Genomic DNA, 25,462 nt, shown 5'->3' on the forward strand with positions numbered 1-25,462 from the left:
CAGCAAAAATCATATGGGTTGATTGACATGTTTATTCTGTAAGCTAACTTCAATAGTTTGAAATTATTTTGACAGTTAATGCCAGTTATCCTGTCAACCTTTCACAAGACTTCCATTTGTTAATTGAAAGTATAAACACTTTTTACAGTAAACAAATGGTAAAACAGTACTAAACAATTCCATAAAAAAAAAAATTGGTGTCATTATTAACTTTCTGTCCAAGCTTGTATAATCTACTGCCTTGTTCAATTGTAAAAAATATTCTGTGCCTAAAATTCACATTTCTATCACAATTATCATACTGTAAACATGGTAAGCTAACTTCATTAAAATTAATAGTCCTGTCAATAGCATGGAATTACAATTCAAATGTAGTTTTTTTGTAAGCCTTTCAAAAGAATTCAAAATATGAAAAATTAATGAAAATTAATTTAAGCCATCAGACACTTGAAAAGTGGCACATCACATCTCTAATGTAATCATTTTAACTTTTCAACAGAAATAGCACTGCAAAAATATTAAGGACATACTTCTGTATTTTGGTAGTTATGCTGTCAACATTTAACAAGATTTCTTCAACTTGGACTTGAAAGCATAAATAGTACAAACACTTTTAACAGTATAACAGTACTAAACAATTCCAATAGATAACATTGGTGTCATTACCTTTTTGTGGCTAAAATCCGAAAAACGTTGAAAGTTTTCCACTTGTATCGCTAGCAACGGCATTAGACTTGTGTTTTTTTTTGTCCCAACGTGGTCTTTTACATCGCTAATTCCTCCGTGTCCGATCGAAAAATCTTGTCTGCACAAGGTGCAATTCGCGTAGTTTTCACCCTTTTTGGAACGGATAATTATTCCCGGATAGGCTTTTGAATATTCTTCACGGAATGACTGCAGTTTTCTTTTCGGTTTAAGACTCGTATGCGATTTTTCTCCGGCTGATTCCATGATCGTTCGCTCGTTTGGAAACAATGGCCTCGTGCTTGGCAGCGGTGCTATAAATAGCCTCGCGCATGGCATTCGGAATGGCTCGATAGGAAGTTACGGGAAGCAGTGTCGATTGTCATTGTTGTTACGCGATTTCGTGAATAAAACTTAAAAAAAAAAAAAAAAATGTTTAATTAATGAAAAACCGTATTTGTTATCACTGCAACCGTAACCTGGAATAGGTTGATGAAAACCGTACTAATTACGGGAAAACCGGAGTAGTTGGCAGGTATGCAATTGTTTCCTCCAAGCAACCTGTGGAAACACTGTACCTTTGCTCACGATCCGGAAAATTGGCCTGCTTCTCTTAGCAGGCGGTGGTGCATCCGACTGGTTAGCAGTGGCGGGCACAGAGAGTGGTTGACTTGAGCTCTGCGGCGCATCCTGAGAGGTGGCTATTTCCTCACTCATGTCCACATCATCTATGGGCCCACACTCCATGACGCGGTGTTGCCTGCGATGGTACAGGTATTGGGTGGTGTTCATGAAGGTCTGCTCACAGTAAGAACAACTGTGGAGCGGCTTGAGCAGATTGTGCTTCGCCTTGCGATGTGTGGCCAACTCAGTCGAGCCTTTGAAGTTCGCCCCGCACTCGATGCACAGGAACAACTCGGTTTGCTGTGCGGACAGGGTGGAAAGAGCGCCACTTTGGTCCTGCTCGTCTGTCACGCTGCTAGGCTCGAAGGGTTGTTCCAACCTGGTCATCGCCACCGTCACGCTACCTTCGCCTTTCTGCCGGTGTTGCTTGCGGTGGTAGAGGAAGAGGGTGGTATTGAGAAAGCTCTCCCCGCACACTGTGCAGTGGTGAAGGGCCTCCTCGAAGCCATGTGTCTTTCGGTGGGTCACGAGTTCGGACACAAGGCCGAAGCAGGAGCCACAGTCCACACACAGGAGCACGGGATCAGGCTTGGGCTTTTTTACTGTCCCTCTCCTCCTGGGAGACTCTTCCTGTGTCACATCAGTTGTTATTGGGTCAGAATTCTGAGTGGGAGGACTCTCTCCAACTTCCTGCTGCTGTTCCTCTTCTATTCCGACTCCCTCTGCTTCTTCAGGTTTGTGGTTGCTGACGTCACTCGGTGAGAGCTCAGACTGTGGCTCAGGAGGCGACTGGCTTTCAGCGATGGCCTTTTGACAGGCACCTTCTTTACGGTGACTCTGCCACAGATCCAGACTCTTAAAGAGCTCCTCGCAGTCCCCGCACTGGTAGAGGATTCTGGGCTGCTCTTCCACATGCTCTTCGTTGACCTCAGGTTGCACGGTGACCACCAGCCCCTGGATCGACTGACTATCAGGCTCTTCAGGCTGCGGTTCTACTTGGACTTGGATCTGTGGGAACTCCTGTGTCAGCTGTGCCTAGAGAACAATAAAGGGTTGTAGGGAAGGGTGGAAAGTTGATTAGAGTTTTTGATTGAGAAAGTATTTCTCTAATTAAATGATAAATGGGTTGTACTTGTATAGCGCTTTTCTACCTTCAAGGTACTCAAAGCGCTTTGACACTACTTCCACATTTACCCATTCACACACACATTCACACACTGATGGAGGGAGCTGCCATGCAAGGCGCTAACCAGCACCCATCAGGAGCAAGGGTGAAGTGTCTTGCTCAGGACACAACGGACATGACGAGGTTGGTACTAGGTGGGGATTGAACCAGGGACCCTTGGGTTGCGCACGGCCACTCCTCCACTGCGCCACGCCGTCCCAGTAATTACTACTGTTTGGGCTATGGTGCCATCTTTTGGACGAGTTCGCTCACTGCATGTGCTGCATTGCCCTGCTGTTTAGACTGTGCTATGAACCAGCCGTTCATAGCGTTTCTACTCCTATGGATTCTTTATTTATCACTCCGAGCAACATTTCTAAGTTTTGCAGTTCAAGTAAAACAATTCTTACCTACTAAACCGTCTCATGTGTGATGTCTGCAGAAGTGTTTTCATGCATATTTGTACACGCTATCGTACAGTAATGCAATTATGCTAGCGTCATAAACATTAGATAATATGCTAACACATTTACGAGTGTCTTTGTTAGTATTACTAACTTACAATGGCATTATTTTTTGTATTGTTTCAGTTTCATAAAAATTACTAAGATGTCACCGTGGAGTTAAGTGGGTCCATGATGATGACTTTTGTGTTTTGTTTGATCAGCCGTTTAGAAACAATTTAGGTAAAAAAAACATTTTCTAAATCATTCTGAGTAAATAAATCATTTCACAACGTATATACCCGTATTTTCCGCACCATAAGCCGCCCTGGGTTATAAGCCGCGCCTTCAATGAACGGCATATTTCAAAACTTTGTCCACCTATAAGCCGCCCCGTGTTATAAGCCGCATCTAACTGCGCTAAAGGGAATGTCAAAAAAACAGTCAGATAGGTCAGTCAAACTTTAATAATATATTAAAAACCAGCGTGATGTGGGCGCGCATGGAGTCGTATATCAACATGGACGGAGCTGCGTGAAAAAAGCCACCCGGCCTCTTCGCGTAAACTTCCCTTAACCACTCGCTCATCTTTTCTTCATCCATCCATCCCTTCGAGTTAGCTTTTATGATGACGCCGGCTGGAAAGGTCTCTTTTGGCAAGGTCTTCCTTTTGAATATCACCATGGGTGGAAGTTTCTGGCCATTAGCATGGCAAGCTAGAACCACAGTGAAGGATGACTTCTCATTCCCTGTGGTGCGAATATTCACCGTACGTGCTCCCGTTGTATCCACAGTGCGGTTCACAGGAATATCAAAAGTCAGTGGAACCTCGTCCATGTTGATAATGTTCTCTGGCCGGATTTTTTTTCAGCTATCTTGTTTTTACAATATGCACGGAAAGTAGCCAGCTTTTCTTGAAAGTCTTTAGGCAGTTGCTGTGAAATAGTAGTCCGTGTGCGGATGGAGAGATTGCGTCTTTTCATGAACCGGAAACCTGTCGCTTAGTAGGAGCCATTTTGTGGTCTTTACAGATGTAAACACACAAAGGAAATGAAACGTAATATCCGCGCGCTTCTTCTTCTTCTACGGGGGCGGGTGGTTGCTTACAGTAGAAGAAGAAGCGCTTCCTCTTCTATGGGGGCGGGTGCTTACCTTGGCGGTTGCTTGCCGTAGAAGAAGAAGCGCTTCCTCTTCTACGGGGAAAAAAGATGGCGGCTGTTTACCGTAGTTGCGAGACCTAAACTTTATGAAAATGAATCTTAATATTAATCCATATATAAAGCGCACCGGGTTATAAGCCGCACTGTCAGCTTTTGAGTAAATTTGTGGTTTTTAGGTGCGGCTAATAGTGCGGAAAATACGGTACCCTGCGGCTTATAGTCCTGATAAATGGAAAAATATATTTTATTCTAAAATTTTGTGGATGTGGCATATATATACACAGTATATATAAAATATATTTTCAGTTAAGTCTCTTTAAACCGACAGTGCCAGTGACAGTGCATTTGGAAAGTATTCACATCGCTTCACTCTTTCCACAATTTGTTATGTTCTAATCTTATTCAAAAATGGATTGAATTAATTGATGTCCTCAAAATTCGACATTTTGCAAATTAAATGGCATTCACGCCAAATAGTTCAGTATTCATAAAGACTTGAAGCCGTAATTGTTGCCAAATGTGCATCAATTAAGTACTGACCAAATGCTGTGAATAATTATATACATAAAAAAAAAATTTTTTTTTATTTTGATCAAATTTGCAAAAAATTGTCATTGACATTATGGGGTATATTGTCTGTGTAATTTTGAGGACAAAAAATGATTTTATTCCATTTTGGAATTAGGCTTTAACATAAAAAAATGTGCAAAAAGTGAAGCACTATAAATACTTCCCGAATGCACTGTATCAAATGTAAAACAATAATGATCATGTTAGTGTTTTTCAACTTTTAACTTCAGGGAAACAGTGTCCTTTGTAGGGGACATATTTTATCTCTTTGGAAAATGCTGATTCTCAGAAAAGTTAACTGACAATTTCATGTTTAATAATGTAAATACCTCACAAATTGATGTTTGGTCTCAATGCGGCATCGAATATATTTATCAAGTAGCTTCTCATATTGCTTGAGTTTCCTGCAGTGCAACCCAAAAATTGTGGGGGGTTTTGGCGCTAAAGGCCGGCGCATTCCCTACTTACAACATTGATAACAAATCCATTTAAACCAAGAGTTGATTCAATATTACTGAGAAAAAAAGGGGGTAAAATAATCACAACTTTTGACCGACTGTGTCGTCTTGGAAATGCTTCAGATGAGGGCGGCAGCCGCTTTGCCTTGCAGTTTGCAGACCAAAGAGGTTATGTTTTCACCAGGGGTTGTGTGTCTGTCTGTTAGCAACATAACTCAAAAAGTATGGATACATTTTGATGAAAACTTCAGGAGATGTCCGAAAAAAAACTATCCTTTTTCTCCCCTTTGCAACCCCTCATACACGGAGATGTAGTTTACTTCCAGACCAGCCAATTAAAAAGTGACAGAAAAAACTACGCTGACCAAGTTTTCATTTGATACCGTCATACGTCTTTATTGTGATGATTTTGATACCGCAATACTGCGGTATTTACAATACCGTTACATCCCTAATGTTACATGATGTGTGACTACACTAACAAAATAAAACTACCAGAAGAATAGCTTACGCATTTACTATCATTTTGCACTTGAAAAATATTACCGTATTTTCCGCACTATTAGCCGCACCTAAAAACCACAAATTTACTCAAAAGCTGACAGTGCGGCTTATAACCCGGTGCGCTTTATATATGGATTAATATTAAGATTCATTTTCATAAAGTTTCGGTCTCGCAACTACGGTAAACAGCCGCCATCTTTTTTCCCCGTAGAAGAGGAAGTGCTTCTTCTTCTACGCAAGCAACCGCCAAGGTAAGCACCCGCCCCCATAGAAGAGGAAGCGCTTCTTCTTCTACTGTAAGCAACCACCCGCCCCGGTAGAAGAAGAAGAAGCGCGCGGATATTACGTTTCATTTCCTTTGTGTGTTTACATCTGTAAAGACCACAAAATGGCTCCTACTAAGCGACAGGTTTCCGGTTCATGAAAAGACGCAATCTCTCCATCCGCACACGGACTACTATTTCACAGCAACTGCCTAAAGACTTTCAAGAAAAGCTGGCTACTTTCCGTGCATATTGTAAAAACAAGATAGCTGAAAAAAAGATCCGGCCAGAGAACATTATCAACATGGACGAGGTTCCACTGACTTTTGATATTCCTGTGAACCGCACTGTGGATACAACGGGAGCACGTACGGTGAATATTCGCACCACAGGGAATGAGAAGTCATCCTTCACTGTGGTTCTAGCTTGCCATGCTAATGGCCAGAAACTTCCACCCATGGTGATATTCAAAAGGAAGACCTTGCCAAAAGAGACCTTTCCAGCCGGCGTCATCATAAAAGCTAACTCGAAGGGATGGATGGATGAAGAAAAGATGAGCGAGTGGTTAAGGTAAGTTTACGCGAAGAGGCCGGGTGGCTTTTTTCACGCAGCTCCGTCCATGTTGATATACGACTCCGTGCGCACCCGCATCACGCTGGTTTTTAATATATTATTAAAGTTTGACTGACCTATCTGACTGTTTTTTTGACATTCCTTTAGCGCAGTTAGATGCGGCTTATAACACGGGGCGGCTTATAGGTGGACAAAGTTTTGAAATATGCCGTTCATTGAAGGCGCGGCTTATAACCCAGGGCGGCTTATGGTGCGGAAAATACGGTACCTTATTAGGGACGGCGTGGCACAGTGGAAGAATGGCCGTGCGCGACCCGAGGGTCCCTGGTTCAATCCCCACCTAGTACCAACCTTGTCATGTCCGTTGTGTCCTGAGCAAGACACTTCACCCTTGCTCCTGATGGGTGCTGGTTAGCGCCTTGCATGGCAGCTCCCTCCATCAGTGTGTGAATGTGTGTGTGAATGGGTAAATGTGGAAGTAGTGTCAAAGCGCTTTGAGTACCTTGAAGGTAGAAAAGCGCTATACAAGTACAACCCATTTATCATTTATTTATTTATTTATTAAAATTTGCAGTGATGGAATGTTGCAATACAATTACACTTCCACTTGTAATTTTTTACATCTTTCAAAATTGCTCTTTCGAGAATTTGGAAGAAGTTTAATCAAATTGTGATGAATCGATTTTGAACCTTTGTGAAATTAGCAATGATACCCAGCCTTACTTATATTGTATACAAGTTTCATTACTAAAGTACTGTCCCATGAGAAGGCATGATAAAATTGCTGCGGAAATGTCAGGAGCAAAATACTGATCATAAACAAATGACAAGGAACTCTGAAGACATACATTTATTATCACAAACATGAGCCAAAAAACGATTTTAATTTTACTCATAATAGGCGACTTAATAAAAGCTGACAAGGGACTTATTTAGGGCAGCGACCTAAGTATGCTAAATAGAAGAGAGCTGATGTAATGGCATTTATAGCTTATTATCCTCTGCAAAAATGCAAAATGTACCAAAAGGGTGTAAAAATGGACTGTATTGTGTTATGCCTTATGGGTATCATAAACCATAAAGATAGTTACACAGTTACCATGACATTGAGGCGCCCCGTGCTACAATTATTTTTAGCCCCCTTGATTTAAACATTTGCATGCAATAAGGCTGAGTATAAATGTTCTCTTTATCTTCAGATGACATTTACAGCCTCTGTTGTGTGTAGCGACGGCTCTTTTAATAAACAGAGAAATTATAGCAGTGAGGCTGCAGTAAACCAGCTTAATATGTCAACGCACAGAAGAGGCAATCTAGCAGGTTTCTTGAAGCCGACGAGACATTCGTCAAATGAATGAATAGAAGTGGCGGACGGATTTCTCACGCTCGTCTTACCGCGGAATGCAATCAGTCTGTCGGCTGTGTCACTGTGCTTTATAGACAAGTGTTAGAAGCTTTGAGTTAAAGGAGTGTGGGCACAAGCTCGGCCTCGAGACAACCGCCCGCCCACTCCTAAACGAGGACCCATAACTTGCTGCTTTCAATCCCGAGGGTCTCGCCTGAGTTGTCACAAGACGCTGACACTCAACAAGTTAGCTTTATGCACCTTTCAATCAACGCTGCAGCACTCAATTAACACCAATGTCCGAGTTGATGCGATGCAAAATATGTCAAATGTAGGGTGAGGAGATACAAAATATGGAAGCACAACCAAGGAACCAAAAGAGTTCATTACTGGTGCACGGGGACCATTCTGGTGAGTCAGATGGCCTCCACAGATAGCACGCGTGTGAAGCAGCAGCTTGGGCTTCAGTCTGCTTTGTGACCTCATTACACGCCTTTCTCGTCTGCTCCAAATCTTCACATCGATTGCCATCTTGCCGATATGAGATCCTTTCTGCAAACTGAGATCAAGCGGCCATTGCAGCGTGATAATAAGAAAAACTGCACTTAGAAATCCGATTGAAAAAACTTTTAACATTACTGAAGGATAGATTTGGCTTTGTGATCGCTCAGCATCAGTATTATGAATGTGATGGCTTCCATGGCAAGTTCTGCAAAGTCATACCAGTATGTTATCATTCATTTTTAATGCAGAAGAGAGGATTTAACCATTTGGGTTTGGATTTATTGATGTAATACTGTTTTAATACCTTACTTGGCCAGGTCACTCTTACATGATGGAACCTCTAAGGAATGAGAAAGTCTCACCCAAGTAATTTTTTCCACTTATCAATATTAATGCTGCCATTTTGGCTGGAGCGTTTATTTACCCAAACCACAAAAAGGACATCACCTTAATTGGAAGTAGGAAATAACTGAAGAGAGTCTGACTGTTATTTAAAAAAACTCAAAATAATGTTTTGTACTTTAATAATGATTTGGAGTGCATAATAAATTGGAAAGGTAGTAGCTCTCTTTGACCACAGACATTTATTAAGAAGTAGGGCTGAGCTATATATTGACTGTGTAAGATATAGCCAGAGGTGGGTAGTAACGCGCTACATTTACTCCGTTACATCTACTTGAGTAACTTTTGGGATAAATTGTACTTCTAAGAGTAGTTTTAATGCAACATACTTTTACTTTTACTTGAGTATATTTATAGAGAAGAAACGCTACTTTTACTCCGCTACTTTTATCTACATTCAGCTCACTACTCGCTACTAATTTTTATCGATCTGTTAATGCACGCTTTGTTTGTTTTGGTCTGTCATAGTGCCTGCGTTTCAACAAATACAGTCACTGGTGACGTTCACTCCGTTCCACCAATCAGATGCAGTCACTGGTGACGTTGGACCAATCAAACAGAGCCAGGAGGTCACATGACCTGACTTAAACAAGTTGAAAAACTTATTGGGGTGTTACCATTTAGTGGTCAATTGTACGGAATATGTACTGTACTGTGCAATCTACTAATAAAAGTTTCAATCAATCAATCAAAAGTGTGAAGGAAAAAAGACCCTTTTTTATTTCAACCGTACATCCCGTCAAAAGCCTAAAGACTGACTGCACAGTTCCTGTCTTCACAATAAAAGTGCCGCTCCATCGCGCCTGCGCTTTCAAAACAAGAGTCTCCGAAAGCCAGCGCAAACAAGCTAGCAAGCTACGGAGTTTGCCGCCAATGTATTTCTTGTAAAGTGTATAAAAACGAATATGGAAGCTGGACAAATAAGATGCCAAAAACCAACCACTTTCATGTGGTATTAGACAGAAAGGAGGAACTTTTTTTCTCCTCCATTTGAAAACGTGGACGCTATCAGCACTACTGTCTGATTACAATCAATGCAAGTCATCAGAATCAGGTAATACACCAACTTATATTCTTGTCTTCATGAAAGAAAGGAATCTATATGTGTTAAACATGCATGTATATTCATTAAAACACCTTTAACATGTAAACAAAAACGGCAAAATAAATAAATATAAATTATATACTGTATATATATATATATGTGTATATATATAAATGTGTGTATATATCTTTATATGTGTGTATGTATATATATATATATATATATATATACATATATATATATATATATGATATGTGTGTGTATGTTACTCATCAGTTACTCAGTACTTGAGTAGTTTTTTCACAACATACTTTTTACTTTTACTCAAGTAAATATTTGGGTGACTACTCCTTACTTTTACTTGAGTAATAAATCTCTAAAGTAACAGTACTCTTACTTGAGTACAATTTCTGGCTACTCTACCCACCTCTGGATATATCAATATATTTTTAAACAAGATATGAGTTAAGAAAATAGCCTAAATCGATCTCGATTTGCCATATTTCGCACGGGAAATGCTGCCAAAAATGTAAGCCAAATTGAGGAAGATCACGGCAGCACAATTAAGTCAAGTCACTTACTTCACTTACCGTATTTTTCGGACTATAAGTCGCAGTTTTTTTCATAGTTTGGCCGGGGGTGCGACTTATACTCAGGTGCGACTTATGTGTGAAATTAACACTTTACCGTAAAATATCAAATAATATTATTTAGCTCATTCACGTAAGAGACTAGACGTATAAGATTTCATGGGATTTAGCGATTAGGAGTGACAGATTGTTTGGCAAACGTATAGCATGTTCTATATGTTATAGTTACCGTATTTTCCGCACTATAAGGCGCACCTAAAAACCACAAATTTTCTCAAAAGCTGACAGTGCGCCTTATAACCCGGTGCGCTTTATTACGATTCATTTTCATAAAGTTTCGATCTCGCAACTTCGGTAAACAGCCGCCATCTTTTTTCCCGGTAGAACAGGAAGCGCTTCTTCTTCTACGCAAGCAACCGCCAAGGTAAGCACCCGCCCCCATAGAACAGGAAGCGCTTCTTCTTCTACTGTAAGCAACCACCCGCCCCCGGAAGAAGAAGAAAAAACGCGCGGATATCACCGTACGTTTCATTTCCTGTTTACATCTGTAAAGACCACAAAATGGCTCCTACTAAGCGACAAGGATCCGGTTCATAAAAAGACGCAATCTCTCCATCCGCACACGGATTACTACCGTATTTCACAGCAACTGATATTCCTGTGAACCGCACTGTGGAACGGGAGCACGTACGGTGAATATTCGCACCACAGGGAATGAGAAGTCATCCTTCACTGTGGTTCTAGCTTGCCATGCTAATGGCCAGAAACTTCCACCCATGGTGATATTCAAAAGGAAGACCTTGCCAAAAGAGACCTTTCCAGCCGGCGTCATCATAAAAGCTAACTCGAAGGGATGGATGGATGAAGAAAAGATGAGCGAGTGGTTAAGGGAAGTTTACGCGAAGAGGCCGGGTGGCTTTTTTCACACAGCTCCGAAGGCGAACACACCTTCACTAAGACGGGCAGACAGCGCCGGACGACATACGCCAACATTTGCCAGTGGATCGTAAATGCCTGGGCAGATATTTCGGTCACAACTGTGGTCCGAGCTTTCCGGAAGGCAGGATTCACAGAACTACTGGACAACAACAGCGACACTGACTCCGATGACTTCGACGAGACGGAACCGGCCATTTTGGATCCCACGCTTGCGCAACTTTTCAATTCGGACACCGAAGACGAAGAATTCGAAGGATTTACGAATGAAGAATAACTTCAGAAGGTGAGCGCTATGTTTATTTTGTGTGTTGTGACATTAACGTTCGAGCAACATTATGTTGCTATTGCTCTACACCATTTTGAATTTTACTATGTTTGTGATTGCACATTTGCGTACATTTTGGGACAGAGTTGTTAGAACGCTGGTTTTCAATATATTATTAAAGTTTGACTGAACTATCTGACTGTTTTTTTGACATTCCCTTTAGCGCAGCGTAGGCGCGGCTTATAATCCGGGGCGGCTTATTGGTGGACAAAGTTATGAAATATGTAATTCATTGAAGGTGCGGCTAATAATCCGGTGCGCCTTATAGTGCGGAAAATACGGTATTTGAATGACTCTTACCATAATATGTTACGTTAACATACCAGTTGGTTATTTATGCCTCATATAACGTACACTTATTCAGCCTGTTGTTCACTATTCTTTATTTATTTTAAATTGCCTTTCAAATGTCTATTCTTGGTGTTGGCTTTTATCAAATAAATTTCCCCAAAAAATGCCACCTATACTCCAGTGCGACTTATATATGTTTTTTTCCTTCTTTAATATGCATTTTCGGCCGGTGCGGCTTATGCTCCGGAGCGACTTATACTCCGAAAAATACGGTACTTACTTTTTGCAAAAACGACTAATGATCTATTGTTAATGATGGATGCGGATGCGTCATCCATGTTGCTGCTTCTTGATCTTAGCGCTGCTTTCGATACCGTCGATCATAATATTTTATTAGAGCGTATCAAAACACGTATTGGTATGTCAGACTTAGCCTTGTCTTGGTTTAACACCTATCTTAAGGACAGGATGCTGTGCGTCTCCCATAACAATGTGACCTCGGAGTATGTTAAGGTAACGTGCGCAGTTCCACAGGGTTAACATTTGACAACCAAACAATTACACAAGGTAAAGAATCTGGGTATTATTTTTGACCCAACTCTCTCGTTTGAGTCACACATTAAGAGTGTTACTAAAACGACCTTCTTTCATCTCTGTAATATCGCTAAAATGTGTTCCATTTTGTCCTCCAGCGACGCTGAGATCATTATTCAGGCGTTCCTTACATCTCGTCTCGGTTACTGTAACGTATTATTTTCGAGTCTCCCTATGTCTAGCATTAAAAGATTACAGTTGGTACAAAATGCGGCTGCTAGACTTTTGACAAGAACAAGAACGTTTGATCATATTACGCCTATACTGGCTCACCTGCACTGGCTTCCTGTGCACTTAAGATGCAACTTTAAGGTTTTACTACTTACGTATAAAATACTACACGGTCTAGCTCCATCCTATCTTGCTGATTGTATTGTACCATATGTCCCGGCAAGAAATCTGCGTTCAAAGAACTCTGGCTTATTAGTGATTCCCAGAGTCCAAAAAAAGGCTACGGGCTATAGAGCGTTTTCTATTTGGGCTTCAGTACTATGGAATGCCCTCCAGGTAACAGTTAGAGATGCTACCTCAGTAGAAGCATTTAAGTCCCAACTTAAAACTAATTTGTATACTCTAGCCTTTAAATAGACCCCCATTTTAGACCAGTTGATCCGCCGTTTCTTTTCTGCTCTGCCCCCCTCTCCTTCGTGGAGAGGGGCACAGATTCGGTGACCACAGATGATACGCTAGCTGTCCAAAGCATACTTGCCAACCCTCCCGGATTTTCCGGGAGACTCCCGAAATTCAGCGCCTCTCCCGAAAACCTCCTGGGACAAATTTTCTCCCGAAAATCTCCCGAAATTCAGGCGGAGCTGGAGGCCATGCCCCCTCCAGCTCCATGCGGACCTGAGTGACGTGTTGACAGCCTGTTCACACGTTCGCTTTCCCACAATATAAATAGCTAATGATCGAGGGCGAGTTCTTGGTTTCTTATGTGGGTTTATTGTTAGGCAGTTTCATTAACGTCCTCCCAGCGCGGTAACAACACACAACAACAGCATTTCGTCTACGTAAAGCAGTTCGTCTGCCGTAAACAGCAATGTTGTGACACTTTTAAACAGGACAATACTGCCATCTACTGTACATGCATATGTGACCCACCCATAATGTGTCACATTTTTGTGTTGATTTATTTATTTTATTTTGTGGTTTGAATTCGTTTTTGGAGCGGTCATTCCACGTTTATCAGTATTCACATTGGTCAGTAGGAGGCAGTAGGGCGTTTCTTCCCAATTGAATGTTATCACCTGCAGACCGGAAGTGTCTTGTCATTCTGATGAGAGCGAGCAGTCTGTGAACAATTGAAACGTCCTGTGTGCTTTTTCCTCCTGTATAACAGGCTAGTTTTGGTGAATCAACTCACTGAATAATATCCATGTGATCTTTATAAGTTTAAGTACACATTCTGATGGTGGAGCCTAACTCTAAAGTGTTTGTGAGTTGTAGTTTGTATTTGTGAATGAATCCAGTGCACAGCTGCAGTAATCAATACAAAATGGCGACTTGAGTACGCAATGTTTATATAGGAACTTCTGATCCTAATTCAGACTCCCAAATTAGAGCTCCCGTTTTCTTATTGATTTTATAATGTATATTTGTATAATGTGTGTGTTCTGAAATAGTGACAGAGAATAGAACAAGGATGGACAATTCAACCCTTAACTCAACAATTAGTAGATGAGTGTTATGTGTGTGTTTATGTGTAAATAAATGAACACTGAAATTCAAGTATTTCTTTTATTTATATATATATATATATATATATATATAAATAAATAATAATTTATTATATATATATATATATATATATATATATATATATATATATATATATATATATATGTAATAAAAAATATATATATATATAGCTAGAATTCACTGAAAGTCAAGTATTTTTTATATATATATATATATCTTAACCACGCCCCCCGCCCCACCCCCGACCACGCCCCACACCCCCCACCCCCACCTCCCGAAATCGGAGGTCTCAAGGTTGGCAAGTATGGTCCAAAGTCAGGACCCAGGGTGGACCACTCATCTGTGCATCAGTTGGGGACGTCTCTGCACTGCTGACCTATCTCCACTCAAGATGATCTACTGCTGGCCCAACTATGGACTGGACTCTCACACTATTATGCTAGATCCACTCGACGTCCAATGCACCGGTCGCCCAGGGGGTCACCACATCTGCGGTCCCCTCCAAGGTTTCTCATTGTCATCCCATTGGGTTGAGTTTTTTCTTGCCCTGATGTGGGATCTGAGCCGAGGATGTTGTTGTGGCTTGTGCAGCCATTTGTGACACTCGTGATTTAGGGCTATATAAGTAAACTTTGATTGATTGATTGATTGACTCGGCGCTTACCAGAACCGTACGTGTGTGACAGTCCACTACATCGTCGACTGGGAATTAAAAAGTGTCTGCCTGCAAATTATTTTTTTTATCTGAGTTTGATACATTTTGTAATATTTGCACTAGGGATGTCCCGATCCGATATTTGGATCGGATCGGCTGCCGATATTTGCCAAAAATTGCGTATCGGCAAGGCATGGGAAAATGCCGATCCAGATCCAGTTTTTAAAAAAACTCCGGTCCGTGTTTTCCAACGCACCTATTTAAATAATACATTCCACTTTTCTGCTGCTCCGTAATTTCCGTTCCGCATTTTCCAGCACACCTTCAACACATCCACAATTCTCACGCAGTTGCTTTTAGCTGCTGGCATTACACGACAGGCTCTTCTCACTCTTTCCTGTGTCTCCCTCTCACAGACAGCGAGCGCACCTTCTTACACACGTCACATACTGTCACGTCATACGTCACATACTGTCACGTCATACGTCACATACGTATACGTCCTCTCCCAGCAGAGAGCGAGGTAGCGGCATGGCTAACGTTAGCTGTGATGCTAGCGCAGCCGCTAAGGTGCGCGCCTGCTCAAGCGTCCTCTGCGCACGGCAAATCTATGCCACGCACAAAATCAAATAAAAAAAATAAGCGCATAACAATTTTCGACACACGGACACGACAGAGACAACAGTTTTCGTCATCATTGTTCAAATATTGTGACGTCTGTCGAGACGCTTATCTCCATTCGGTGCCACACGTCCAGACTCCACACCATCAAAATGGCAAAAAATGTCCACATCAACACCGTATGAAAAAATTAGTGATTTTTTTAGTTGTGATTTCCTTCTCTGCATGAAAGTTTAAAAGTAGCATATATTAATGCAGTATGAAGAAGAATGTTTTAATGTAGACATGCAAACCTTGAAAGAACATTTTGAAAATCAACACTACATTTCCTGCAAATGGGTGCATTTCTACCCTTTATTTTAACTTTAGATTTATTCTCATATCAAACTCTTTTGGCTGTCTTTTTGACACTTACATCCGGCGCCCCCCTCCACACCCTGGATTATAAATAATGTAAATAATTCAATGTGATTATCTTGTGTGATGACTGTATTATGATGATAGTATATATCTGATAGTATATATCTGTATCATGAATCAATTTAAGTGGATCCCGTCTTAAACAAGTTGAAAAACTTATTGGGGTGTTACCATTTAGTGGTCAATTGTACGGAATATGTACTTCACTGTGCAACCTACTAATAAAAGTCTCAATCAATCAATCAAAACACATAGAATCATCATACTGCTGTGATTATATGCATCAAGTGTTCATTCAAGGCTAAGGCAAAATATCGAGATATATATTGTGTATCGCAATATGGCCTTAAAATATCGCAATATTAAAAAAAGGCCACATCGCCCAGCCCTAGTTCAATGATGCCATTTCTGTTTGTCATGTATAATTTTGTCTATTTTGTGTTTATCCTTGAATAAACAGGTCAGTTTCTTGTTACCAACCATTGTGTATTATTCAAACTCCCCTAATTCAGCTGGCTAGTTGTTATCAAGAGTACTAAAACCCTTTTCAACATGATTCTGACAACTAAGTAAACTAAATAACTTTAAACTTTAATACATGCTCGGATAGGCCAGTATCGGTCAGTATCGGTATCGGTCAGTATCGGTATTGGATCGGAAATGCAAAAACAATATCGGTATCGGATCGGAAGTGCAAAAACCTGGATCGGGACATCCCTAATTTGCACAGCTATTTTTGTAATTTATTTATGTTATGTAATTCTGTGCTACTTAAATACCTGTTAATACCCATCTTAACTAACTGGGTTATCGTATTTTCCGCACTATTAGCCGCACCTAAAAACCACAAATTTACTCAAAAGCTGACAGTGCGGCTTTTAACCCGGTGCGCTTTATATATGGATTAATATTACGATTCATTTTCATAAAGTTTCGATCTCGCAACTTCGGTAAACAGCCGCCATCTTTTTTCCCGGTAGAACAGGAAGCGCTTCTTCTTCTACGCAAGCAACCGCCAAGGTAAGCACCCGCCCCCATAGAACAGGAAGCGCTTCTTCTTCTACTGTAAGCAACCACCCGCCCGCGTAGAAGAAGAAAAAGCGCGCGGATATACCGTACGTTTCATTTCCTTTGTGTGTTTACATCTGTAAAGACCACAAAATGGCTCCTACTAAGCGTCAGGGATCCGGTTCATGAAAAGACGCAATCTCTCCATCCGCACACGGATTACTATTTCACAGCAACTGATATTCCTGTGAACCGCACTGTGGATACAACGGGAGCACGTACGGTGAATATTCGCACCACAGGGAATGAGAAGTCATCCTTCACTGTGGTTCTAGCTTGCCATGCTAATGGCCAGAAACTTCCACCCATGGTGATATTCAAAAGGAAGACCTTGCCAAAAGAGACCTTTCCAGCCGGCGTCATCATAAAAGCTAACTCGAAGGGATGGATGAAGAAAAGATGAGCGAGTGGTTAAGGTAAGTTTAAGTTTACGCGAAGAGGCCGGGTGGCTTTTTTCACGCAGCTCTGTCCATGTTGATATACGTATGTTTGTGATTGCACATTTGCGTACATTTTGGGAGTGAACAGAGTTGTTAGAACGCTGGTTTTTAATATATTATTAAAGTTTGACTGACCTATCTGACTGTTTTTTTGACATTCCTTTAGCGCAGTTAGATGCGGCTTACAACATGGGGCGGCTTATAGGTGGACAAAGTTTTGAAATATGCCGTTCATTGAAGGCGCGGCTTTTAACCCAGGGCGCCTTATGGTGCGGAAAATACGGTAATAAAAGTGCCACGCTGACTGTTTACAGTACAGTTGTCATCGAGTTCAATTTCAGTGAATCTCGCTCAAAAATGAATATCTTTATATGTACCGTATACTTTCACCGGAAAATATATCGAGATATATATCAAATATCGAGTTTAAGTAAAAATATATCGATATACTTTTCGTCCATATCGCCCAGCGCTATTAAGAAGTATTATTAAGTTTACTTTACAACACAGCAGCAACAGAACCAATGTTGTAATTGAAGAGACAAAATGATTACCACTAACAAGTTTATTGTAGGCAGTACAACTTTCCTGAATTGTGGATTACTTTGAGCCGTTCGGTTTATTTCAACAGTAAAATTTGCAGTTGGCATTAATAACTGGCGGCAGGAAGGGTCACATTGTTAAACTTGTGCATGAGGAAGTCCTGTGCAGGACTAACTAACGGTAGATCTCCTCCTGGTGATTCCACATTTGGAGGAAATTACCTGACAGTGACTTGAAAGCAGTGAGTAATTGACTAACTAATTTTGTACTTTGTATTTTCTGTAATATTTCCACATGTCCAGTAATGACAGTGCACATGAGATGCTGTGCAACAACACAGTCAGCAGCAGAGTAACAATCTGTACTCTCTGTGGAAAACAGTTCAGCCCCTCGCGTTCCTGCTGTGCTAATCAATGTTCTGCACAAAAGAGCACATCATGCAGCCCCAAATTGCCGCAAACAGCGTTGTGTTTAGTGCTCAGCTGCGGGTAATGGTTGTCATTACAGATTTTAGTGTATCGAGGAGCTTTATTGTCATACCAGCACATATGAGTGCATATGCACAGTATCAAGAGCACTGGCGCCTTACGTCATCAATCACCAGAAATGATGACTTCTAAAAAAAAAAAGGTATTATGTCATGCGAGATTGCAGGGGCCTCATCTATAAAAGTTGTTGTGCACAAACAAAGTTGTGTTAGCGGCAGTAAAAAAATTCAATAACTTTCGCCGCAAACGTTGTTTTTTATAGAAGCATTCTATTTGGAAAAGGTTGGGTATTCCTACGCACTCTTTTGACTATGCGTAAATTGTTTTTCAGACATTTTTTGGCAGGGTATTAAAGCTCACACTCACATGGAAAAAAAGCACAATAAAATACGTAGCAACACACTTTTCACAATGTATATGCATTCCTCTAATTCAGGATATAATGTATATTTATTTGTTAAACCTAATTATCAAAATTTAGAGCTGTATTGTACATGCAGTTATAATGTGGTGTGTCATTGAAGTATTGTTTATTTGTTTTTAAGGCTGAAACGACGCGTCGACGTAGTCGACGTCATCGGTTACGTAAATACGTCGACGCCGTTTTTGTGCGTCGGCGCGTCGCATATTTACGTCACTCTACTTTACTGTCATGGCGGAGCGCAAAGCAGACGATGCGAGCGAGGGGAAAAAAGCACGCCAAAAGTCGTCAAAAGTGTGGGAGTATTTCAATAAACGGCCTAATAATGTTGTTGTATGCACACTGTGTCGAGCGGAAATGGCCTATCATAGCAGCACAACGGCTATGAACGAACATTTGAAAAGAAAACCCCCGACAGCGTTCTTGCCATCACCATCAACAAGTCAATCGTCCGCGTGCGTATACGTTGTCATTATTACACAAAAACATGAATGTGTCATTTGTATCTGCGTTGTAAATTCATAAACTAAAGCACCGTTTCGCTCTGAGAGGCGCGTTTGGCGTGCCTGTTCAGTGTTTACAAAGACGCGCTCCTCTTTAACGCTGTGGAGAGGCGGCGGCGGCGAGCGAGCGGCGAGGCGGGGCGCGCCGGGAGCGACGCCGCAATCGTGCCCAGGTGCGCGATCCGCGCAGTTGGAAGAGAAAAGACTTTGTGTAAAATTAAAAGATTGTAAACCTGGCAAAGCCGTCTGGCGTTCAGTCTGTCGGTCCTGAAAGAACCCCACGGCACAAGACGTGTCACAAACGCTAACGTTAATTAGTTGTGCAAATACCTTTTACAACATTAACAGTTACATATACTATGTACAAACCAACAATTAACTTTCACTTTAATCATACTATCATTGTTGTGTTATTAAGCAAAATAAGCAATACTTTTACTTTTGTTGAAATGTTTACACTGTACACTTTTTTGTATTGGATGTTTAGCTTTATTTTTGCACATTTTAGCAAATAAGCAATACTTTTACTTTTGTTGAAATGTTTACACTTGTTACAGAATATTTCCGTTTTGCACTTTTTTGTATTGGATGTTTATCTTTATTTTTGCACATTTTAAAGCAAAATAAGCAATACTTTTACTTTTGAAATGCTTATACTATTCCAGAATATTAAGATTTGCACTGGATGTTTACTTTTATATTTGCACATTAAAAAGCAAATAAGCTACTTTTAATTTTGTTAAATGTTAAAAGTTTTAAATGTTTACATTGTTACAGAATATTTTGTCATGTTGTTGTCAATGTTGACTGAGTGGCCATACTTTTCTTTTTGTAAATAAAAGCCATGCCTTTTGAAAAAACTGGCCTACATTTATTTTTTCCTCTTCATTTTAAATTAAAAAAAAAATCGGTAAAAGGAAAAATAATCTATAGATTAATCGAAAAAATAATCTATAGATTAACCGATTAATCGAAAAAATAATCTATAGATTAATCGATAGAAAAATAATCGTTAGCTGCAGCCCTATTTGTTTTATTGAATGGCACAGGACTGTATAAATAGGTCGGGAGGTGCGTCTGACTTTTTGTGTATGTTTTTTTTTAAAGATTAAAGACCCGAAAATATGGATTGTAGCACAATATTTTGGTCTGATAAAGTCATGCTGTGAAGTTAGGAAGTTATAACAAAAACATTCTATAACACTGTTAGAGTGCAAATGTTTGGATCTCACAGCCATCCTGCATATACACTCGGGCTGCAGCTATTTTAGTGATTGAGTATCTAACGTTTAGTCTGTTAGAAGAAACAGCATATTAACCGGAGCTCAAGTAGATGGGGCGACGTGGCTCGGTTGGTAGAGTAGCTGTGCCAGCAACTTGAAGGTTTCAGGTTCATTTACCGCTTCCGCCAATCTAGTCACTGCCGTTGTGTCCTTGGGCAAGACACTTTAGCCACCAGCTCCCAGTGCCAGCCACACTGGTTTAAATGTAGCTTAAAGATGTAGACCAGGGGTGCTCATTACGTCGATCGCGAGCTACCGGTCGATCTCGGAGGGTGTGTCAGTCGATCACCAGCCAGGCATTAAAAAAATAGTCCTAAAAATGAGCGATCATAAATCTTCACTATGACGTCACTTTCGTCACTTGATTGACATTCACGGCACCCGAGGGTCTTCTGAGATGACGCTGGCTGCTGCCAGCTCATTAAAATGACCGACTGGAAGGCGAGAAACACTTTATTTCAACAGACTCTGGCGCCGTACCTGTCGTCAAAACTCCAAAGACCGACTGCACAGTTGCGCTAACAAAACGAGTCTCAGAAAGCTGGCGTGCACAAGCTAGCAAGCTACGGAGTTTGCCGACAATGTATTTCTTGTAAAGTGTATACAAAGGAGTACGGAAGCTGGACAAATAAGATGCCAAAAACCAACCAGTTTCATGTGGTATTGGACAGAAAGGAGGACTTTTTTCTCCTCCATTCGAAAATGCGGACGTTTTTAGCACCACTGTCTGATTCCAATCAATGCAAGTCATCAGAATCAGGTAATACACCAACTTATATTCTTGTCTTCATGAAAGAAAGGAATCTATATGTGTTAAACATGCCTGTATTATCTTTAAACACTAACTTATTAACAATATTAACTATATGTGTTAAACATGCTTGTATTATCATTAAACACCTTTAACTTGTTAACAATATTAACTATATGTGTTAAACATGCTTGTATTATCTTTAAACACCTTTAACTTATTAATAATATTAACTATATGTATTAAACATGCTTGTATTATCATTAAACACCTTTAACTTGTTAACAATATTAATTATATGTATTAAACATGCTTGCATTATCTTTAAACACCTTTAACTTGTTAACAATATTAACTATATGTATTAAACATACTTGTATTATCATTAAACACCTTTAATTTATTAACAATATTAACTATATGTATTAAACATTCTTGTATTATCATTAAACACCTTTAATTTATTAACAATATTAACTATATGTAATAAACATGCTTGTATTATCATTAAACACCTTTAACTTGTTAACAATATTAATTATATGTATTAAACATGCTTGCATTATCTTTAAACACCTTTAACTTGTTAACAATATTAACTATATGTGTTAAACATGCTTGCATTATCATTAAACACCTTTAATTTATTAACAATATTAACTATATGTATTAAACATTCTTGTATTATCATTAAACACCTTTAATTTATTAACAATATTAATTATATGTATTAAACATGCTTGCATTATCTTTAAACACCTTTAACTTGTTAACAATATTAACTATATGTATTAAACATACTTGTATTATCATTAAACACCTTTAATTTATTAACAATATTAACTATATGTATTAAACATTCTTGTATTATCATTAAACACCTTTAATTTATTAACAATATTAACTATGTGTTAAACATGATTGCATTATCATTAAACACCTTTAATTTATTAACAATATTAACTATATATGTTAAACATGCTTGCATTATCATTAAACACCTTTAACTTACTAACAAAAACATATATTTCATAAATAAGTAAATATAAATTATATATATGAATGAGGTAGATCCTCACGACTTGATCAATTGAAAAGTAGCTCGCCTGCAGAAAAAGTGTGAGCACCCCTGATGTAGACAATGGGTTTCATTTTGTAAAGCGCTTTGAATCTCTGGAGAAATAAAGCACCATATAAATGGAATATAATTCACTTCACCTGACGGTTAGTTTTGTTTTTCTTTCATAATAATGGGCCCAACTTCTTTTTAAACTTGTATGACACAGTGTTACCCAGACATGAATGTACTTACAACCAGAGGTGGGTAGAGTAGCCAGAAATTGTACTCAAGTAAGAGTACTGTTACTTTAGAGATTTATTACTCAAGTAAAGTAATGAGTAGTCACCCAAATATTTACTTGAGTAAAAGTAAAAAGTATGTTGTGAAAAAACTACTCAAGTACTGAGTAACTGATGAGTAACATACACACACATATCATATATATATACATATATACACATACATTGATATATACAGTATATCATTTATATTTATTTATTTTGCCGTTTTTGTTTACATGTTAAAGGTGTTTTAATGAATATACATGCATATTTAACACATATAGATTCCTTTCTTTCATGTTGACAAGAATATAAGTTGGTGTATTACCTGATTCTGATGACTTGCATTGATTGTAATCAGACAGTAGTGATGATAACGTCCACGTTTTCAAATGCAGGAGAAAAAAAGTTCCTCCTTTCTGTCTAATACCACATGAAAGTGGTTGGTTTTTGGTATCTTATTTGTCCAGCTTCCATATTCGTTTTCACACACTTTACAAGAAATACATTGGCGACAAATTCCGTAGCTTGCTAGCTTGTTTGCGCTGGCTTTCGGAGACTCTTATTTTGAAAGCGCAGGCGCGATGGAGCGGCACTTTTATTGTGAAGACAGGAACTGTGCAGTCAGTCTTTAGGCTTGTGATGGGATGTACGTTTGAAATAAAAAAGTGTCTTTTTTCCTTCACACTTTTGATTGATTGATTGAAACTTGTATTAGTAGATTGCACAGTACAGTACACATTCCGTACAATTGACCACTAAATGGTAACACCCCAATAAGTTTTTCAACTTGTTTAAGTCAGGTCATGTGACCGCCTGGCTCTGTTTGATTGGTCCAACGTCACCAGTGACTGCATCTGATTGGTGGAACGGAGTCAAACGTCACTAGTGACTGCATTTTATTGGTGGAACGAAGTGAAACGTCACCAGTAACGCAGGCACTTTGAAGGTCTGTCTGACAGACCAAAACAAACAAAGCGTGCATTAACAGATCGATAAAAATTAGTAGCGAGCTGAATGTAGATAAAAGTAGCGGAGTAAAAGTAGCGGAGTAAAAGTAGCGTTTCTTCTCTATAAATATACTCAAGTAAAAGTAAAAGTATGTTGCATTAAAACTACTCTTAGAAGTACAATTTATCCCAAAAGTTACTCAAGTAGATGTAACGGAGTAAATGTAGCGCGTTACTACCCACCTCTGCTTACAACCCACCTTAAGTAAAAAAAAAAAAAAAAAAATTTAGCCTTTAAAAAAACCCACATGCAGCTAGGGATGTAACAATAACTGGTATGAGAACCACAATAAAACTCCCGACGGTTAGTATTACCGTTTTAAGCTATCTTAAATGCTAACATGAAAACAAGACACAATGACGCATTTCCCGATTAAGAAACTACATTACCCAATTGTTTGGATTTACATGATGTCACGTGCGGTTCACTCATATGCTTGCGTTGTATTCGGCTGTTCGAATCGCAAAGAGGATAAACATTTCTTCCTCCCCTCGAGAGGTAATCAAGAAAGGCATAAGAGTGCAAGATTTCACGAAAGACAACGGGAAAAGTGGCGTGCCCTCCAGTCAAAGGGAGCAAAGTCGAGAAACGCACGAGTTTGCTGTGACCACTTTGTTAAAGGTTATATACTTAACTTGTTTAGTATTTACCATTGAAGAATTATCTTGATATTGCTTTAATTTTTATCTTTAACAAACAGAAAGTCAGGGTCAATAATACTTTGTCAGGAAAGGTGCTACTCTGTCCCCCCTCTTGTTTATTTTGTACACAAATGTGTCAGAGTACGTGACCACAGGACAAAAATCAAATAGTGAGGATTCAGTACCGTATTTTCCGCACTATTAGCCGCACCTAAAAACCACAAATTTACTCAAAAGCTGACAGTGCGGCTTATAACCCGGTGCGCTTTATATATGGATTAATATTAAGATTCATTTTCATAAAGTTTCGGTCTCGCAACTACGGTAAACAGCCGCCATCTTTTTTCCCCGTAGAAGAGGAAGTGCTTCTTCTTCTACGCAAGCAACCGCCAAGGTAAGCACCCGCCCCCATAGAAGAGGAAGCGCTTCTTCTTCTACTGTAAGCAACCACCCGCCCCCGTAGAAGAAGAAGAAGAAGCGCGCGGATATTACGTTTCATTTCCTTTGTGTGTTTACATCTGTAAAGACCACAAAATGGCTCCTACTAAGCGACAGGTTTCCGGTTCATGAAAAGACGCAATCTCTCCATCCGCACACGGACTACTATTTCACAGCAACTGCCTAAAGACTTTCAAGAAAAGCTGGCTACTTTCCGTGCATATTGTAAAAACAAGATAGCTGAAAAAAAGATCCGGCCAGAGAACATTATCAACATGGACGAGGTTCCACTGACTTTTGAGATTCCTGTGAACCGCACTGTGGATACAACGGGAGCACGTACGGTGAATATTCGCACCACAGGGAATGAGAAGTCATCCTTCACTGTGGTTCTAGCTTGCCATGCTAATGGCCAGAAACTTCCACCCATGGAAGGCAAAAGGAAGACCTTGCCAAAAGAGACCTTTCCAGCCGGCGTCATCATAAAAGCTAACTCGAAGGGATGGATGGATGAAGAAAAGATGAGCGAGTGGTTAAGGGAAGTTTACGCGAAGAGGCCGGGTGGCTTTTTTCACGCAGCTCCGTCCATGTTGATATACGACTCCATGCGCGCCCACATCACGCTGGTTTTTAATATATTATTAAAGTTTGACTGACCTAT

General features: G+C 39.8%; 1 protein-coding gene across 3 annotated transcripts in view; it reads right to left on the reverse strand.

The window, feature by feature from the left end:
- Positions 1-25,462, reverse strand: part of znf574 (zinc finger protein 574) — an 81,084-nt gene that overhangs the window by 34,962 nt on the left and 20,660 nt on the right. For all 3 annotated transcript variants that reach the window (XM_061947358.1, XM_061947351.1, XM_061947343.1), the window contains one exon: positions 1,263-2,343. In XM_061947358.1, coding sequence (XP_061803342.1) covers positions 1,263-2,343 — 1,081 coding nt within the window. The remainder of the gene's footprint in view (positions 1-1,262; positions 2,344-25,462) is intronic.

Source organism: Nerophis lumbriciformis, linkage group LG04, assembly GCF_033978685.3.
Source record: "Nerophis lumbriciformis linkage group LG04, RoL_Nlum_v2.1, whole genome shotgun sequence".
NCBI lineage: Eukaryota > Metazoa > Chordata > Actinopteri > Syngnathiformes > Syngnathidae > Nerophis > Nerophis lumbriciformis.